Here is a 21,074-nt window from a genome sequence, read left to right as displayed (position 1 = left end):
CCCTTTCCTCCAAGAGCAGCACTCAAATTTTCCTTTGGAAGACTGTCCTTCCCACACCACCAAGTTTGGGCCAGGGCTGATGATGAGGCTTGGAGGCCCCATTACACAGGCAGGGAGGCCTTGTTTTGTTCAGACTACCTTGAGTCAGGCTTCTGTCTCAGGACCCTGAGTGATCCATGAGAAAGGAGGGACGCTGGAAAGGAAAGCCCCACTCCCCCAAGCCTGCTCCGGGGGCCACGCAAGCACCATCACCTGGGTGTGTCAGAAATGCAAAATCTCAAGCATTGCAAGAAAAATCTAGAAAATGCCAGGCCTCTAGCGTGCCCAGGACAGGCTGGGGTGCACCAAGACAAGCGACTAGCTGGCACACAGGCTATGGAAGGAGACTGGCTGGTTCAACTCTGGGTCCTTGGGGAGGTTATCTAAGCTCTCTGTGTCTCCATTTCCTCATGAGAAAAATGGGGCTAATAATACCATCCACATCGTGGGCAGTACCTTGTGGGATCTCCTGAAACAATGCATGCCAGAAAGCGATTAGGGAAAGCCTGGCACACAGCAAGTGCCCCATAATGTTAGCTCTGGACACATGGTCCCGGCAGACCATCGATAGAGGCAGGGCAGGAGGGGGAACCAAAAGAGAAGAGGTCATCTCTAGCCACTGAGGGTCTGAGCAGCTACAGGGGAGAGTTAGGAATTTGGATCGCCCCTTGAAGAATATCCAGGCTTTGGATAAATTACTGACAGTGCAGTGGCTCACCGCCTATAATCCCAGCACTTCGGGAGGCCAAGACGAGAGGATCGCTTGAGGCCAGGAGTTTGAGACCAGCCTGGGCAACATGGCAAAACCCCGTCTCTACTAAAAATACAAAAAAAAAAAAAAAAAAAATAGCTGGGCGTGGTGGCCCATGCCTGTAATCCCAGCTACTCAGGAGGCTGAGCAGGCAAATCGCTTGAACCCCCGAGGCAGAGGTTACAGTGAGCCGAGATCACGCCACTGCACTCCAGCCTGGGCAACAGAGTGAGACTCCGTCTCAAAAAAAGAAAAAAAAGGACTGACAGTCTAGGGGGAGAATGTTGACAGGTTGACAACTGAGGTGTGGAGTATAAATGCATCAGGGATCTGGGATTAGAATGTGGATTAGAGAATGGGATGAGGGTGGAGGACGAGCAGGAGAGGAGGAGACCACAGGGAAAATGAGGGTAGAAAGGGGGCAGGGGTTAGAGAATTTGCTTTTCAACTTGTATGTAACGGGCAGCCTGAAGGGTTTTAAGCAAAGGAGAAAGACAATCCAAGAAAGGCACAATGAAAGAGTGGCAGGAAAATCCGCAGGGCCTCCCGTTTATTGGGGGTGGATATGTGCAAACGCATACCGCAAAGAAAAGTCTAGAAGGGCACACGCCTGAATGTTCACGGTGATTATCTCTGCGTGGCGAGATTACTAGGATGTTTTATTGTCTTCTCTTTGCTCATCTGTATTGTCTAATTTTTCTGCAAAGGACATTCATTGCTTGCATAATTAAAAACACAATAAAAGCTGTAAATAATTAACAGGCTCTCTCTTCCGGACTTAAGTTGAATGGATGTGTTTTCAACCCAGTTATTTCAAAGATTTGCTGGATTCCTGGCCTTAGAAAGGTGCCATCAAAAAATACACAGGTGGTGAGTTGTAAGGGGTGGGAAACAAATTCAGTCCTTTAATCATGAAGCTCTAAACCCTAGGAAACAGGAACTCTTTCTCTGGAGCACACGGATACCTTTCAAATCCCATAGTAAATTCTTCTTGGGGTTTTGTGGAAATGACAGAGGTGGCCACTCATCCTACCTTTTAGGGTTGATCCTCAGTTTTCTCTGCTTGCTGTTCCCACGAGACATCTTTGCCCTCCGAGGCAGGCCTTTCTTCCATTCTGGCTCAGACAGCTGGTGCTGGGGCATCACCCCTGGGACTGTTGGGTAGGAGAACTGAAAACACCAAGCATGTTGGCATCACATTACTCAAAGTCCTCATGATGAAGAAAACTCCAAAGGGTTCTCGCTCTGCAGACAAGATGCCTGTCTTCAGAAATCAAAACGGAAATACTGCATTGCTAAATGGGCTGAGCCCCCGAGAAGTTCAACCAGGCAACGGCAGAGCGTTCCTGGACAGAACCTCCTGAAACCCCGCCTGGGCTTGATCCGCAGAGGAAAGCCTATGCCATCGGTGTTAACTGGAGGCCAAAGAAACACGGTGACCAGCCCCTTTACTATCCCCTAAATCCACCTCCCCGGGAGCCCCCGCACCCCTGGGGCCCTACTGACTAACCTGCTACTCTCAAGATGAAAACAGCACTCCCCACAACTTTGGGTTCCACCTAGGGAAAGCCGAACAGCCTGCAAGACTCTGCTCTCTGGGCCTTTGTCACTGTCCACAAGGGTTAAATGACTGCTGAGGCTCCAGAACCGTCCTCAGTAGCCGTGGCCCAAGCCACTCCAGAGCAGGACTAAGCCCTCAGTCATCACAACCAGGTGCGTGAACCCCCTCTCAAGGCGGAGCTCTGCATTATCATTTCTTCACCAAGTGAGAACACCTGTGAGCATCCACCACCTTCCCCCTTTTATCTCTGCTCCCAGGAACCTCAGAGAGAGGGCTGAGTCCAATCAACAGTAATTCGTTCTCCAGAATCCCCAGTATAAAGACTCTCTCAATTATTGGGAGTCTCTGGTTTATAATCTTAGAATGATCCAGAGAGCTCACCTCTCTGATGGAGTGTTTCATTTTACTTTTTGCTTCTGTTACCAGGAAGCTCAGTTAAATTTTACATTTGGTTATGAAGACTATCTCACCTCATGTCTTGAGTACAGTAATTCTTTCCTTTGGAATTTATGTTTTCCGCAACTCTGTTTTGGTTTGCATTTGGGCCTTTATTCCTTCCTGCTGTCTATATGGTATCCCCGGCCTCCCTCAGGAACAAGCAAGCAGTGAACAGCAGATGCTACATGGGACAGCTTCAGACTTCCTTCCCTCACGAGAGGTCTTACGGGATAACAACATGCTCTCTCAACCCCGGGCCCTGGGGCAAAGCCCAGCTTTACCTTGGACATCTGCGCCGGCCCTCCTTCTCCAGGGCTTGTCCAGGTCCATCCTCCATTGCTCCCAGGAGGGCCATTGGGGCCCTCATCTCGGAGGCTGCTACCAGGAAAGTGCACCGCCAAGTACACAGATGCCGCCTTTGCCTTCTGCTCCGTGGGCAGAGGGACACTGCGGCTCAGGCAACACCACGTGAGCCGCGGCTCAGCCTTCAGTGAGGGAAAGGGGTTTTGGGTGCTGTGGGGACTGTGGGTGCTGTGACTCCGGGACATCCCTGAGTGGGAAGACAAGGCCAGCTTTGGCCAGCCTGGGGGCACACCCTGAGGCCGAGTGAGGGCAGTGAGGAAGGAGCCAGGCTGGAGGGGGGAACACGGGTCGGGGCCCACCAGGGGCCCTGAAGAAGGATCTTCTGGGGCATTCCCAGGAGGCTCCCCCAGCTCCCAGTTGGGTACCCAGGGATTCAGGACATCCCCAGAGAGCCTGGGCCTTGCCAAAGTGCTGCCCATGCAGAGGCGATGGATACGGTGGCTGTCACCCTCCATGTCCTGAACTAAGTGTGCCTCACACGTTGGAGTGGGCGGGGAGGAGGTGGCCTCCCTGGGAGCCCCTGGTGCTGAGATGGGCAACTCCCTGGCTGCTGGCCTGCTAGTGGCCATCCTGTCCCCCTTGTCCCCCCCCAGCTGTGCCCCTTTTCTCCCATCCCGTGGCATGGAACAGCTAGGGTCCTCCAGGATGCTGTCCGCCTCACCTGGGGAGGGACCTGAGGCTGGGCTGGGAGAAAGAGGGGTCCCCAGGCCTGACCCAACAAATGATGCCCGTTCTTCAGGCCACCCACTGCTGCAGAGAGAGTCCTGGCTGTGCCTTGGTCCCCAGGGAATGGGCAGTGGTAAGGGGGTCTCTGCCTGAGGTAACATGAGGAGGTACTTGGGGGAAAAGGCATTGTCTGCCAGGGCAGAGAGCACTCTAGGAGCCTGAGGTGGGGTGGCCAGCGGGGGGTGCTCTGTGGGGGCTGGGGCTGCAGGATGCAGTGGGGTGGCCTTGTCCCTTGGCCCCACCCTCTTCAGGGCAACAGAAGCAGCAGCCAAGGAGGCTCCAGAGGACTCCAGAGGCTCGCCCACCTGCCTGGCACTCTCCTTTGAGCCCCCTGGCACCTCCCCGGAATCGGCATCCTGCTTCTGGGATGACAAAGAGGCAGGCTGCATGGGCCCACCTGGGGTCTCTGCGCTCACAGGCTCTGGTTGCTTCCAGCTGTGCAGGTCCTCCACTTTCAGCTTCTTCCTCTCCGAGGGGAGCTTGTCCTCCCCAGAGCCACTGCTGGGCCATCTCAGGACAGTCTGGGCCCACAGGCAGGTCTCCTGAACATCCCCCGCACCTTGGGCACCTCCTTCCAGCTTGGGGTCCGGCAAAACTGGCCTGGGGGCCTCTACGTCACCCCCTTTGAGGGGGCCAGGTGCTGGGGGCATCTGCCACCCCAGTTCCAGCCTCCCATTTGGAGAGACCAGGGGGCTCCTACTGCCTGAACAGGGACTGTCTCTGCCACCCAGTGCAGGGGATGACACAGCCTCTTCCACCCTGGGTCGGTCACTGTCTCCTTTCCTGGCCACTGTCTCCCCATGCTTAGTGGGTTCGGTCACCAAGGAGGCCTCCAGGGCTGGTGGATTTCCCCAAGGCTCTGGCGTTGCCCCTGCGGATATGTCCTCATGGACAGGGGTCCTCCTGTCTTGGTTGGGGACTGTGCCTGAGCTCCCTGCTGTCTCTTTCTGCAGAGGAAAGCCCAGTTCTGCCCCACTGCCCACTCCCACCTCCCTGGCTTTCTTGCCTCCATGGGGACTGGCTTTCATTTTCTGGTAGATCCTTTTGAACGTCTCATCCCCGTACACCTGCCACTTCTCCTGGGAAAACATCTTCAGCCTTCTCTGGCCGCACTTCCTGCTGCCCGCTCTGCCCTTGCCGGCCGTGGCCTCCCGCGCAGCAGTTCTCTTTGCGTCTGTGTCCTCTGCGGGCACCAGGGCATCGCCAATGGGGGTGACTCGCAGGTCCTCCACCGCGGCCTGTCTGACCAGGGCCCGGGGATGCCCACTGGGAACGTCAGTCGAGCTTAGTCCCGAGCGGCAGCCCAGGTGGGCTGGGCCGGGCCTGGGGCTCAGAAGCTTCTGCGTCCTGGACCAGGGGTCCTGGGGCTCCCTGGGCTCCAGCCACGTCCTGGAGCCCTCGACGAAGGGCAGCGAGTTGCTCCTGGTGACAGGGACACATTCCACAGTGGTGGAGAGCTGAGTGGGGACGGAGTGGAAGAAGAGGGGCCGAGACTTGTCTGGGGGCGTCCAGGTGGAGCGCACGGGGCCCGGGGCCCTCCTACGGCCTGGCTCCTGCGCGCGGATGTCAAAGTGGAAGGAGTCCTTGTAGGTGTAGGGCGTGGGCAGGTCGATGCTGCCCTGTTTGGACAGCCCGGTCTTCCGGGGCCGTACGTTGTCCAGCTGGGCATCGTCCACCACCGCCTGGTTGTGGGAGATGAGCTGGGCGATGCGCTCCTCCAGCCGCTTCTTCTCCAGCTCCAGGCCAGCTTCTCGCGCCCCGGGCTCGGCCCCTGCGACCCCTGGCCCCGGGCCCGGGCCGCCCTCCCCCTCGGACTCGGCGCTGTGCTCCGAAAGGCTGTGCAGGGGGCTGCAGGGCGCATGCGGCTGCTCCGCGCTGTCGGAGCGCGACAGGTACCCCGAGTCGGTGCTCTCACACTTCCGCAGCCGGCCTTCGCGGGCCTTGGCATCCCAGGGCTTCTCGGCTGCCGTCGCCTGCTGCCGCTGCAGGGCGCACGGCTTCCCGGCGGTCGGCGATTTCTGCTCTGGCAACTTGCGCCAGGGCTGTGTGCTGGCCGCCGGGAGCCCAGGTGACGCCATGGGGGCAGAGTCCCAAGGAGCCTCTCTGTCGGCAAATGCGGACCCTGGACAGGGAACAGCTTCGGTCCTCACATCCAGGTTCTTGGCAAGTAGGGGCACGTGGGCACCCGGAGAAAAGGGTCTCTCCGAGGCGCCTTCGTGCATCCCCTGGCTCCTGCTCTCGCCCCTGCCGTCTGGTCTGGGGGGCTCTCCGGCCTTGTCCCCTTCCTCCAGGAGGCCGCCCCCGGCCCCCTCGGACTCCGAGGACAGCCGGGAGTTGTTGCGGTGCGTCTGCGTCCGCCTGTGCTTGTAGAGATTGCTCTGGGTCTTAAAGGCGATGCCGCAGGTGGCACACGGGAAGGGCCTCTCACCCGTGTGGGACCGGATGTGCTTCTCTAGAACACTGGGCTTCAGGCAGTCGCGACCACAGTGCGGACACAGGTACTTGCCCGCATTCCGCACCTTGCCTGGGCTGCCCAGCGTGGGGCCCAGGCCCGGCGACAGGACAGGCAGAGTGCCCACGATGTTCACCGTCAGCGTAGGGGCCGCCGGCTTCCCCACCTGGGTGGAGCCAGGCCCTTCAGGCTGCAGCACAGGGCTGAGTATGAAGGGCACGTTGCCCCCATCTAGGCTGCCAGTCACTAGCGGGGCGCGGGGCTGGAGGCCCCCGGGAGGCACCGTGTGGTACAGTGGGATGGGCAGGGCCTTCAGGAACACAGTGGGGGCCAGGCCCTGCTCTGGCGGCAGAAGGACAGGGCCCAGGGTCAGGTGAGGTGAGGCCTGGCCACCTGGGGCCCCTGGAGGGCCAGGAGTGGGAGCTGGCTGGTCCCTCGCAGGAGGGGCAGGGCAGGTGGGTTCTGGAACCTCCATTCCGCATCATCTGGATGGCCCACAATGCTGGACAACCTGCAGACAACAACCAAACTTTACCATGGGCACCTCTCCTCTCTCCTCATGCAATAAATCTTCCCTACCCTGCACCAAGCACTTCATCACCCAACGGAAGCCTGACAATCCCCTAAGGAATGTACTCTCATCCCAAGCGAGAGGAAGGTACTCTCATCCAAAAGGGAAAGCTGAGGCTCAGACAGTGAAGTAACTTGTCATGCAAGCTGACATGTGGCAAAGTGGGATTTGGACCCAGATCTGTCTGAATCCTGCCTCTTATTTAACATGCCATCTGCACAGGTCCATGGCAGGTTTGCCACCATCATCCCCTGGCACCAGCACGGTGCCACATGCAGAGACACTCAGAAAATGTGCTGACTTCATGAAAAAGTCATGCAGCTTGTCAAGGTCCTCGAAGTTCACAGTGATTCCGTGCACTTGCACAAATCCCTTTTCTTCTCTGGGACTGTTTCCAGATCTGCAAAACGGGCAAGGAATCAGGGCCTTCCCACTCTGAGGTTCTGAGTCTCTGCTGCAGGATGAAGACAGCAAGAAAAAAAACTGACGCAAGGAAAGGCTTGCCAGATTTATCAAACAAAAATCCAAGACTCCCAGTTAAATTTGATAAACAATGCATAGTTCTTTAGTGGGAGTATGTCCCAAATATTGCATGAGAATTACTTTTGGTATAAGTATGTCCCAAATCTCACACGTGCCATGCTTATACGGAAACACTGAGCGCTGCTTATCTGAAATTCCAATGTGGCTGGGCATCCTGTATTTAATCTGGTGACACCACTAGGAAAAGGAGCACTTCCTCAGCCTCAAGACAAGACTTAGGTCTCTGCTCAAAGGTGGAGCTTCCAAAGCCCCTCCAGACTGAGTTAGGACAAAACTGGTTCCCTCTAAGCCAGGAGGAGTAGCTTGGCAAATCCTAGGGGAGGGAGCAAGAGAGGTCCAGCTATGCTCTTCACATCACAAAGGAAAAGCCAGATGCAAGAAGGAAATTCTGGACAGGCCCGTGACTAGAGAATCAGGGGTCCCCAGATCCTTTTTCCACAGATACCCATCACCAAGGAGCTCCATAAGCACATTTCACCCATCCCCAGCTTCATTCCCCAAGAAAACAACCACATTCCAGCCATTAGCAGCAAGGGGTTCTAAGCAGGGTGTGGTAGAAGTAGTAGCACAGCTGGACATGGTGGCTCACGCCTGTAATCCCAGCACTTTGGGAGGCCGAGGCGGGCAGATCACCTGAGGTCAGGAGTTCAAGACCAGCCTGGCCAACACGGTGAAACCCCATCTCTACTAAAAATACAAAAGTTAGCCAGGCGTGGTGGCAGGAGCCTGTAATCCCAGCTACTCAGGAGGATACGGCAGGAGAATTGCTAGAATCCTGGAGGTGGAGGTTGCAGTGAGCCAATATCGCACCACTGCACTCCAGCCTGGGTGAGAGAGTGAAACTCTGTCTCAAAAAATATATAAATAAAAATTTAAAAATAATAAAAAACATAGAAGTAGCGGCACATTGAGCTGGCTCATACCACTCATACTGGCTCAACAGAGCTGATTGTTAAATTTTCAAAAATTGTGCAAGCCAGTTGTGAAACACAGCCATAATTAAAAGATACGTTACATAAACTTACAATCAAATAATGTTAAAAAGAAATAAATGACAACTGGATAATTTAAAATTGATTACAGTCTCAAATGTAAGCACTAAAGTTATAAAACTCTTAGAAGACAAAGGATTAAAACTTCATGACCTTTTTGGATTTAGCAATGGATTTTTTTATTTTTTTATTTTTTTATTTTTTTTTTGAGATGGAGTCCTGCTCTGTTGCCCAGGCTGGAGTGCAGTGGTGCGATCTCGGCTCACTGCAACCTCTGCCTCCTGGATTCAAGCTATTCTCTTGCCTCGGCCTCCTGAGTAGCTGGGATTACAGGTGTGCGCCACCATGCCCAGCTAATTTTTGTATTTTTAGTAGAGACCAGGTTTCACCATGTTGACCAGGCTGGTCTGGAACTCCTGACTTCGGGTGATCCACTGGCCTCAGCCTCACAAAGTGCTGGAATTATAGGCATGAGCCACCACACCCGGCTGCAATGGATTTTAAAATATGACACCAAAAGTACATGCAGCAAAAGAAAAATAAATTTGACTTCAAAATCTAAAACTTTGGTTCATCAAAGGATACTTTCAAGAAAGTGAAAAAACAGTCCACGGAATGGGAGAAAATATTTGCAAATTATATGCATGATATATCCAGAATATATAAAGAACTCTTACAATGCAACACAAAAGACAACCCAATTTATTTATTTATTTATTTATTTATTTATTTATTTATTTATTGAGATGGAGTCTCACTCTGTCGCCCAGGCTGGAATGCAGTGGCATGATCTCAGCTCACTGCAACCTCCGCCTCCCGTGTTCAAGCGATTCTCATGCCTCAGCCGCCTGAGTAGCTGGGACTACAGGCGTGCACCACCACACCCAGATAATTTTTGTAACAACCCAATTTAAAAATGAGCAGAGGACTATGAATAGATTTTTTTTCTCCAAATGCCCAAAAAGCACATAAAAAGATGCTTCATCCCATCAGCTGTTAGGGAAATGTAAATCAAAACCACAATGAGATAGGACTTCACACCAACCATGGCTATAGTAAATAATAATAATAAACTAATAAGCAATAAAATAACAAGTGTTGGTGAGGATGTGGAGAATTTAGAACCCATAAACACGACTGGTGGGGATATAAAATGATGCAGCCACTTTAAAAACAATTGGGTAGTTCCTCAAAAAGTTAAACATGTATTACCATATGATCCAGTAACTCTACGCCTAGGTATATACCCCAAAGAATTGAAAACAGGTATTCAAACAAAAACTTGTACATGCATGTTCACAGTAGCTTTATTCAAAATAGTCAAAAGAGAGAAATGACAGAAATGTCCATCAGCTGATGAGTGGATAGACAAACGGCAGTATACAGTACTGTAGAATCGTAATCAGCCATAAAAAGCAACGAAGTGCTTGCACATGCTACAACATGGATGCACCTTGAAAACATCATGCTACATGAAAGAAGCCAGACACAAAATATCACGTGTTTTATAATTGCATTTGTATGAAGAAACTGGAATAGACAAACTCACGGAAACAGAAAACAAATTATAGCAGTTGCCAGAGGAGGGGGAGAATGGGGAATGAGGCTTTAACAGGGTACGTTTCCTTCCGGGGTGATGAAAATGTTTTGGAACCAGACAGAGGTGGTAGTTCGTAAAACTATGAATGTACTAAATGCCATAGAATTGTACACTTTCAAATAGTTAAAATGGTGAATTTAATGTTATGTGAATTTTACCTCAATTGTAAACAGGTACTGTCTCAATTTTTTAAAAAGTATTGTCTTCATTGAGCAAAGGTACTCAATTTTGTAAAAGTACTTTGGGCTGCTATCACAAAAATACCCTAGATTGCATGGCTTAAATGACAAATATTTATTTCACACAGCTCTGGAGACGGGAAGTCCAAGATCACGTTCAAGTCCAAGACAGGTTCAGTGCCTGGTGAGGGCCTGCATCCTGGTTCCTAGATGGCTGTCTTCTTGCTGCCCCCTCACATCACGGAAAGACCAGTAGAGCTCTCTGGGGTCCCCTTTATAAGGCACTCATTCCACTCATGAGGGCTCCACGTCATGACCTGACCACCTCCCAAAGGACCCACCTCCTAATACCATCACATGGGGAGTGAGGATTTTACATGTCGATTTGGAGCTGGGGGGAAGAAACATCCAGTTCACACCAGCTCCTACATACTCAGAGCTCACCACTGCTAAGGATTCTATGGCATCTTCCATTCTCAGGGATCTTGGGGCCATTTATGTGGGATGTGCTGGTGTGGTGGGAACGCTTCCTGGCAGTGTGGAACGTCACACCTCTGGCTCTTCCCAACCTCAGCATCAGTAGCATCATGTTCACAGCTTGAACCGGCCACAGTGGAAGCACTGACACCACAAAAATCAGCAAATGCTACAAGTCAGTCCTTTTTTTTTTTTTTTCATCCTGAAAGCCAGTTTCAACATTTACCAGCACACCACTGAGCAGAAGGGAGGACCCAGAAGACCATTGCACCCACTCTCTGTCCCTCTCCTAAACCTCTGGTCTCATTATGAATCTCATCACACCACGCCATCTGCAAGAGCCCCTGGCTTCAAAACAATCTGAGACGTTCTAATTGTTTAAGGAAAGATGTAAAGGCAGGAATCTTTAGAGATTAACAGGTGGCTACTAGAACGGATAAGAGCTAATAGGAATGGAAGATAAAGGCTTACCTCAACGGTGCAACCTTTCTACTAGCTGAGAATTTCAGGAACCTCCCCAGGAGACCAGTAGGCCTGAATTTCTGTTTCTGCTTAACCATCTTGCTAGAGGGTGGCCCTGAGACTGTTTCCTCATCTCTAAGAACAGTGGCATTGGGGCAGAGCCACCAGGAGGATCAGATGAAATAAGTTATGTGAAAACACCAAGTGCTGTGCCCAGCACAGAATAAGCGCTCCATTTATTTCAGTTTTCAATTATACGCCATAATATTTTGAACTATTAACTACCGGTTCCTCCCCCACCCTGTCTTCCTCCTACCCTTGTCTCTTCCCCCATCCGTCAGCTCAGCAGTCTCCATGCATCGCCTCTAGCAAGGGATGCTGTCTCGGGGTGGGTTCCTGAGAAAAGGATTCCATTCCAAGTATTTTATTTGGGAGGTGATCCCAGGAAACACTTGTAAGGAAATGGGAAGGCTGGGGGTGAAGGAGGCTACAAAATGTCCAGCAAGTCCCCACTGTGGGTGACTGGAGCTTAATCCCACTGGGAGACACCAGGAGATCATGTAGAACATGCACCCCAGGGGCAAGTGAGCTGCCTGCATCGGGGCTGCCTCTGGGAGCAGCCATGTCCTGGCATTTCCAGCTGCATGCATGAATGCACGGGGTAGGCTCTGTGGCCACAGGGAGCCATCAGACACAGAAGCACTGCCTGCAGTTGGCTCTTAAATGCTGAGTCGGAGAATAGGTGGGCAGGGTTTCTGTCTTCCTGTGGCAGAAACTCAGTAAAGGCGTTTTAATTCCAAAAGCCCTAAACCCTAAGGAAACTGGATGAGTACAAGCCTCCTGTCCTGATCCCCCAGTTATAATGGTCACGGGTGGGGAGGTCACAGAAGGGAGGAAGGGAGAAATAAGTCCGTCCAGCTCCTGCCTCAGTGGCAATTCCTGCTCCATTCCCCAGGGCAGTCTGGAAAGAGGGGTGCCAGGACACAGAGCATCAACAGCCCGGAGTGCACGTCCAGGCAGGAGGACGAGGCACACACAGAGCTCTCGCTGCAGGACGAATTTCAGAGCACCCAGAAAGGCCCTGAAGTGACTGGGAAAATGGGGCCAAATTGAGGGGGTTGTCACCCGAGGGGTGTCTCAGTGGGGGCCTGCCTGGGGAGCTGAGGGCTGAGTATCACGTGCCCCCCAAAAACTTTAGCCCAACCTGGGGGTAGGGGGAGGAGGAAAAGGAGCCCAGAACTGACTCTCATAGGGTGGGAGGCTTGGGGCTTCAAAATAGAAATGCCAGGAAAAGAGCGCTATGTTTCTGACACACCTGCCACGATGATCATTTTGTGCTCTCTGCAGCCTGTTCTGTGATCACTGCGAAATTGACGCCTTTGAGTAACAGCTGATCCCTGCTGGCAAGATGACAGCTGACTAACACCTTCCTCGAGGGAGACGACGCTTTTCTCAGGAAAACCTCAAAAGGCTGCAGATAATTTTGCTCACTCTGAATCAAGGAGATGGCAAGTCCTATTGTCCCCATTGGACTGATGGGGAAGCTGGGGGCCAGGGCTGGGAAGGCAGCTCGCTAGAAGGCTTACCTCTTTGTATGAGCGAGGGAAGGGTCCGGGACAGCTCCTTGGTCACCTGGACTGAATGCCAAGTCCTCACCCTGTTGCCATCCCCAGGCTCCCGCACGCAGGGAACTTGGCGCATCCCTCATCTGCCGCGTGTGCAGTTCCCCACCTCCTCCCAATGCCCCCCCACAAACAGTTATATCTTTTGGCGCAAATGTGCAGCTTTATGGAGGAGAGGGGAACAAAGAGGTGGGAGAAACTTGAAGAGAAGAAGTGACAATTTCCCAAGCCCTCCTTTGCAAAAGCAAACCACAAATGAGCCTGGGCAAAGAGAGAACATGAAAATGCCACAAGTAGGTTTTTAGAATTTACATTTAGGGCCCCGAAAGAGAAGGCCATGGAGAAGCATATTGGATACGTTAAGCAGATAGAACTTGGGTACTAAGATGGCTGGTGTAGTTACAAGTTTCCCAAACTTCCGTTCATCCTGGACCACCATCACCCACTCCGCCACGTATGGGGACCACTTACGCTGTTACTCAGTCCCCACCCTACCTGTGTAGAGCCTCATGCCTAGAACACCATTGCTTTAAAAGGGATGCATGCAATGTGAATGCACTTCATGCCACTGAACTGTATGCTTCACAATGGTGAAAGTGTTATATTTTATGTATGTTGTATCGCAATTTTCAGAAAGTAAAAAAAAAAGGGGGGGAGGAAGAGGAACTATATCATTGCCCAGTGAGTTGAAAACTGACATTCACACAAAAACCTGCACACTGATGTAAACATCAGCAATTGTAGTTGCAAAAACCTGGACATGAGCAAGATGTCCTTCAGTAAACATCAGTAAACACACATCCAGACAATGGAATATTATTCATCGATAAAAAGAAATAAGCTAGCAAATAAGCTGGCAAGCCACAGAAAGACACAGAGGAAACTTAAATGCATGTTCCTAAGTGAAAGAAGCCAATCTGAAAAGACTTTGTCTTGTGTGGTTCCAACTGTATGACCTTCTGGAAAAGGCAAAACTATGGAGACAGTGAAAAGGTCAGGGGTTGCCAGGGGTTGGGGGAGGAGGGGATGAAGAGGTGGGTGGAGTGAAAGGGATTGTTCTGATCCTGTAATACCAAATACTTCCCACTATACGTTTGTCAAAACTCATGGAACATGCAATACCAAGAGAGAACCCTAGTGTAGACTATGGACTTTGGTGTCTCTCAGTGGGTTCACCAGTTGCAACCAATGCACCACCCTCATTTGCAAGATGCTCACAACAGGGAAAACAGTGGGGACACAGGCTGAAAGAGGCGGATGGGAGGTCTCTGTACTTTCTCCTCATTTTTCTACAAACCTAAAACTACTCTTAAAAATTGTCTATTAACTTCGAAAACTGTTTTAAATCAAAACAGTTTTTTAAAAGAGATGTGAAAAGATATTTATCCTCACCAGCCAAGAAATGCAAGGTATAAACCATAATGTCATGTTTTGCCTATTGCAGGAACGAGGGGGCCAAAAGAAATAAATACTTGTAATAATTGGGCATAAAAGCGGGCGGTGGGGATACTAAATCAATCATCACCAAAAAGAGAAGATCAATTTTCCCTGCGAACCATTAACATAAACACCTATTAAATTTTTTTAAATATGTATCTGTAGGCCACCATGTATGCTCTCGCACACCTGAGTGGTATGGTCCTCTACGTTGAAAAGCACCTCCCTAACTTACAGTCTTCACCTGATACACCCTTGGTGCAGACCCTGTACCTGCAAGGCTGCAGCAACATGCTCCCTAGTCCACTAGCACCCAGCTAGGCTTGCCCAAAGGGAGGTGCTGGCAAGTCCAGGCAGGAGGGTAAGGTCAGGCCTGGCTCCAAGGTGGCCTTTGTCCCTCTACTCAGGGACAGACTTTCGTTAGGTGACCCTCTCTAGGTCCAACCACGGTTCCCACGTTGGCCTCTCATGCCTGGAGTGGGTAACACTCCCCCACTGCTGCCAGCCCTCAGGTGCCCCAACTTCCCAGAACCAGGCCCACACTTTGTAAATGGCCCCACATTGAAACCCCTCTCAGTCGCCCACCCACTTGAATGTGCATCTAGGCCAGCCAGGACCCAAAGGGAAATTACAACTTACCTTATGTGCGCAGGTGAATGTTCCCAGAGAGCAAGAGCAGCGCTAACTTTTGTCAGATTCTAGAAGGGTCTGGAAGGGTCTCTGAGGGTGAGAATAGCTGCTTAGAAACAACGCCTCCCTAAAAGCAGGGGAGGCTGCCCGCTTCCTGTCAGGGCCAAACACATGTTAGTTCCCACTACGACTTCACCCAAATTCATTCTGTTTAGTGACAAAATATGTTTTGCCTAAACAATTATGATAAAGGAGCAGGCCAGAAGAGAGTTTACAAACAAACACACAGTGTGCAGAAAGCTTAGGCAAGTTGGAGGAGAGGAGTGTCTCCTGCAATTGCCTAATTTTCATACACAAATTACGTGGTTTCCCTGTAGATGGTCAATTGGTTGCAGATGTGTGGAAGGAGAAGCTTGATGTCAGGTTGGCTTTGGCAAGAGGGAGGGCCTGCCAGCTGCGCTCAGCCATCCCCGTCCCCTGTCTTCTTGGTGGAAGAAGAAAAAAGCCTGCGTTTGAGTTCTGGTTTTGCCACTTACCCCCTCCCTGTGAGGCTCAGCAAGTTCCCTAACCTCAGGATTTTCATTTGTAAAATGTGGATAACGAGGATTAAACAGATGCTACCTATAAGCACTGATCACAGCATAATGCAAAATGGGAAAAATCTGCTGAAAATTATTCAGCTAATTTTCTCTTTTTCTTTTTCCCAAGCCCATCAGTATTACCTTGATCTGCCTGAGACATCTTCTGCCTAAGCTTTGCAGGTTCACAGCACAGGGAGCTGACCTTTATGTGACACCATGTCCAGGCCACAGGCCCAAGGTCTACACATGCCCTAAGCCATCTAATCCGCGCAGCAGGGAGGTGCTGTTATTAATCTAACAAGAGGAATAAGGCACTGAGAGATGGAGGGATTCACCCAAGATCAAGGAGTTGAGAAGTATATTCCTTCCAGTGAAGAAAGACAGAGAGAACAGGGAAGCCTGGGCTGGCATGCAGAATAAGATTGGCATAAAGGACCTCTTCAAGGAGAACTACAAACCACTGCTCAAGGAAATAGGAGAGGACACAAACAAATGGCAAAACATTCCATGCTCATGGAAAGGAAAAATTAATATCATGAAGATGGCCATACTGCCCAAAGTAATTTATAGATTCAATGTTATTCCCATCAAGCTACCAGTGACTTTCTTCACAGAATGAGAAAAAACTACTTTAAATTTCATGTGGAACCAAAAAAAAAAAAAAAAAAAGCCTGTATAGCCAAGTCAATCCTAAGCAAAAAGAACAAAGCTGGAGCCATCATGCTACCTGACTTCAAACTATACTACAAGGCTACAGTAACCAAAACAGCATAGTACTGGTACCAAAACAGATATATAGACCAAGGGAACAGAACAGAGACCTCAGAAATAACACCACACATCTACAACCATCTGATCTTCGACAAACCTGACAAAAACAAGCAATGGGGAAAGGATTCCCTATTTATTAAATGGTGCTGGGAAAACTGGCTAGCCATATGCAAAAAGCAGAAACTGGACCCCTTCCTTACACATTATACAAAAATTAAGATGGATTAAAGACTTAAATGTAAAACCCAAAACCATAAAAACCCTAGAAGAAAACCTAGGCAATACCATTCAGGACACAGGCATGGGCAAAGACTTTATGACTAAAACACCAAAAGCAATTGCAACAAAAGCCAAAATTGACAGATGGGATCTAATCAAACTAAAGAGCTTCTGCACAACAACAGAAGCTATCATCAGGGTGAACAGGCAACCTACAGAATGGGAGAAAATTTTTGCAAGCTACTCATCTGACAAAGGTCTAATATCCAGAATCCACAAGGAACTTAGACAAATTTACAAGAGGAAAACAACCCCATCAAAAAGTGGGCGAAGGATATGAACAGATACTTCTCAAAAGAAAACATTTATGTGGCCAACAAACATATGAAAAAAAGATCATCATCACTGGTCATTAGAGAAATGCAAATCAAAACCACAATGAGATACCATCTCATGCCAGTTAGAATGGCAATTATTAAAAAGTCAGGAAACAGCAGATGCTGACAAGGCTGTGGAGAAACAGGAATGTTTTTACACTGTTGGTGGGAGTGTAAATTAGTTCAACCATTGTGGAAGACAATGTGGCGATTCCTCAAGGATCTGGAACCAGAAATACCATTTGACCCAGCAATCCCATGACTGCGTATATACCCAAAGGATTATAAATCATTCTACTATAAAGATACATTCACACATATGTTTATTGCAGCACTATTTACAATAGCAAAGACTTGGAACCAACCCAAATGCGCATCAGTGATAGACTGGATAAAGAAAATGTGGCACATATACACCATGGAATACTATGCAGCCATAAAAAAGAATGAGTTCATGTCCTTAGCAGGGACATGGATGAAGCTGGAAGCCATCATTCTCAGCAAACTAACACAGGAACAGAAAACCAAACACTTCATGTTCTCACTTTCTCACTCATAAGTGGGAGTTGAACAATGAGAACACATGTACACAGGGAGGGGAACATCACACACCAGAGCCTGTCGTGGGGTTGCCGGAGGGGAAGGGGAGGGAGACCATTAGGACAAATATCTAATGCATGCAGGGCTTAAAACCTAGATGACAAGTTGATATGTGTAGCAAACCACCATGGCACACGTATACCTATGTAACAAGCCTGCACGTTCTGCACATGTATCCCAGAACTTTTAAAATAAAATAAAAAATAAAAAAGATTTCTCATAAGATGATCATCTGTGCTTGAGCCTGGGAGCTTGAGACCAGCCTGGGCAACATAGTGAGACCCCCATCTCTACAAAAAATAAATAATTAGGCGGGCATGGTGGTACACACCTGTGGTCCCAGCCACTCAGGAGATTGAGGTGGGAAAACCGCTTGAACTGAGGAGGTCGAGGCTACAGTGAGCCAGGATCACACCACTGCACTCCAGCCTGGGTGAGAGTGACACTCTGTCTCAAAATAAAATAAAATAAAATAAAATAAAATGATCATCTAGAAAGCCAGATATTGTTTATGAGAGTGAAGAGTTTTTCAAAATTACCTTCGCTCTTTGTTTAATATTTCACGCTCCAAGGAGGGAGGACCTGTGCCCAGAACTCTCCTGTACAGAAGATGCCCCTCTAACAGTGGCACAGCAAAGATATGGGCCTAGCTGCCCAATAGGTGAGGGCAGCTTCATGTAAGGGAAGCATGGTGGGTTGAATCGTATTCTCCAAAACAGCATCCAAGTCCTGCCCCTACTACCTGCGATTGGGACCTTATTTGGAAATAGGGTCTTTGCAGATATCATTAAGTTAAGGATCTCAAAATGGTATCACACTGGATTTAGTGGGGTCCCTAAATCCAGTGACTGATGGTATCCTTATAAGAAGAGGAGAGGATGCAGGGACCCAGGGGGTAGGCCATGCGAAGACCCATGCGAGGACAGAGGCAGAGATGGGGCACAATCCAGCCACAAGCCAGGGAATGCCTGGAGCCACCAGGAACTGAAAGAGGCCAGGAAGGACCCTCCCTTGCCCTCCCCCACCCAAAGGTTTAGAGGGACGGTGGCCCTGTGGATGCCTTGATTTCAGGCCGCTGGTCTCCTGCACTGTGAGAAAATCCATTCTGTTGCTGTGAGCCCCCCAGTGTGTGGTCATTTGTTACTGCAGGCTCAGGAAACAAATCCAGGATGTGAAAGGAAGCTCTGCCCTTCGCTGGACTGTAGTGAGAAGCGGATGGGTGCGGAGGAGGAAGGCAAGTGGGAGGGTCAGGCTTCAACCAGAGAGGAGCAGGTACAAGCGGGGGTAACACCAGGGCTATCCCCCAACTTCCCATTGATGGACCTATAAAGAGTCATCTTCACAGGCTGTCCATGTGTGACCTGGTGTGAGGCACGGTCGGGCAGTGGGGGCCCCAGGGCTGCACTGTCCTGAGCCACTGTGGTCCTCCCATGATATGAACAGAGTCTCTCGTGGAGCTCACAGGGTGCCAGGGCGGGGACAACTAGTGGGAAGAGGTACTCTGTAATGAGGGCTCCAGGGTGGACCCCCCGCCCTTCAAGTCCTTCATGCTGGGTGTGGAGGATGGGTAAAAGGACACGACATATGGGGACATAAGGAGACTGGGTGTTTATTTCATAGAGTGTTTAAAAGAGAGCGGGCTCTGGAGGACGACCCAAATCCCACCATGCATTTCCAAGTCCTGTGACTCAGATGAGCTGCACAGCCTCCCTGGGACTCGGTTTTCTTGTTTGTAAAATGGAAAAATATTGACACCTCCCCCATAGCATCATGTGATACTCAAATGAACTGTAAACATGCCTGGCCAAAGTAAAAGCCTAATGGAATCAATAAATACATGTTTTTTCTTCCACTCCCACTGATCTTAGAGAAGATCCGATCAGCTATGGAAAAGTAAATGAATATTTTCTTTTAGTATATCCAAGCTGTAGAGTGAGTTATTAATACATTTTTTTCAAGGCATGAGACTCTTTCTGAACCATTATACTGAATGACTGCATAGTATCCATCATCGACCCAGGATGGCCCAGGGCCCTGTATACTACCTGGCACATAGCAGGTGTTCAATAAATATTGGTTGAGTGAATGAATTATAGCCTCAGATAAGACTATAAAGAAATGGCCTGACTTAAATTATCACATTTGAGAAATAGGGAAGGCATTTTTATGTGAAACTCCTCTGAAGAGGTTCCTCACTTATTTGAGCCAAGCCATGCTGTTCTGGTCTACGATTTTTCGGAAATTCCCAAAGGTTTATACACCAGAGTCCCTTAACATGTAAATTTAATTCACTTGAATTCAACCTCACAGGCTGCACAAGAAAATAACAATTTCCACCACTTCGTAATGCTCCTAGCTGTCAACTCATAATGCCCAAGTGAAAGGAGAGGGCTTGAAGCCCTGGTTCCCTCAAGCAGGCTCAGCCCCACATGGCCCTCACAGCTACTGCTAAACACGATTCCAGTGTTTCCAGTATTTTTGGTACAACGTGTGCCAAACATACAAGCTTCTCGCCGCATCTGTTGATTAAACAAGGAAATAAGACAAAATTCAAAACCAAAAGAAAAACTGGCTGAGTTGGAGGTACTGAGAAGTACTGTGAGCAGATCGGAAAAACAGCCTCGCTTCTTCACACCTTTTTGTTTCTGTGGCTTCTGTAAGGGCACTTTGCTACTCCTCCCATCAAGATCTGGAGACTTTTTCTCCACTCCTCAACTCCAGGCAACATCATGTCACATTAGGGATGGTGTGCCTAGGTCCCAAGAAGCTTGCACGCTTCTGCTCTGCTTCTGCCATGAGAACAAGCCCAGATGAGCTCCCAGGAGGATAAGCGACCATGTGGAGCTGAGCCGAGCAATCCCAGGAGAGACCTTCCTTGTCCAGCCAGTGAGGGAAGAGTGCAATTTTAAGTGAGCTGGGCCAGGTGAGCATCCCTAACAAGAATGTCAGCTCCATAACACAAGCTCTTTCATTTACTGGTGTACTGTATACCAACTCGTCCTAGTTTGTCCTAGACTTGCCTGGTTTTAACATGGGAACCTAGTGGTGGAATGAGCCATGCTGGTACCTGGGGTAAGAGTGTTTCCTGCAATGCAAAGGCCAATGGATGCAAACAGCCAGTGCAAAGGCCCTGAGGTGGGAATGTGCCTGGCATGTTTGTGGCATGACACACTGAATCAGAGGAACTGCACCCACAGACGCTAGCCTGCTCAACAATAGTTTTTTAAATTCTTTCTGGGCAAGTATACTATTTCCCTGGGCTTTTGTTTCCTCATCTGCAAAATGGAGAGAACAATGTCTGGGTACCTAATGACCTGAAATTATGGATACTAGGGATGCCATGCTTAATTAAATGACAAGAGGCCTGTCTTGATTACTGCTGTGACTGTTACTCTCCTCCACGGCAAATGGAGAAAGCAAAGCCTAAAGCTTTATTGCTGGATAGAAGACAAGGCCAGCACAAGGATGAGAACTGCCATCCAGAACTGCTCTCCTTCCACCACTGAGGGCCACTTGGAAGGTGACCTCTGCTGGCTGTCGTGTGTGCCAAGGGCAGATCTTTCCAGTATGGGCCTGGCTGTGTTGGAGGTTTATCTTGATTCCTCGTGGCTTAGAACACAAAATAAAATGCTACATAGCACCACGATTCGTGATTGCCTAGCAGGCTATCAACAGATTTGTTT

At 49.7% G+C, this 21,074-nt stretch overlaps 1 protein-coding gene across 1 annotated transcript in view; it reads right to left on the bottom strand.

The window, feature by feature from the left end:
- Nucleotides 1-6,841, bottom strand: part of ZNF831 (zinc finger protein 831) — a 68,714-nt gene extending 61,873 nt beyond the window's left edge. The window contains exons 1-2 of the mRNA XM_031004937.3: nucleotides 3,071-6,841; nucleotides 1,824-1,960 (exon numbers count right to left, since the gene is read on the bottom strand). Coding sequence (XP_030860797.3) covers nucleotides 1,824-1,960; nucleotides 3,071-6,805 — 3,872 coding nt within the window. The 5' untranslated portion in view covers nucleotides 6,806-6,841. The remainder of the gene's footprint in view (nucleotides 1-1,823; nucleotides 1,961-3,070) is intronic.
- Between the last annotated feature and the right edge of the window lie 14,233 nt (nucleotides 6,842-21,074).

This window comes from Gorilla gorilla, chromosome 21 (genome assembly GCF_029281585.2).
Source record: "Gorilla gorilla gorilla isolate KB3781 chromosome 21, NHGRI_mGorGor1-v2.1_pri, whole genome shotgun sequence".
Taxonomy (NCBI): domain Eukaryota; kingdom Metazoa; phylum Chordata; class Mammalia; order Primates; family Hominidae; genus Gorilla; species Gorilla gorilla.
Note: the sequence above shows the minus strand (reverse complement) of the source record. Positions and strands in the feature narration are given on the sequence as shown.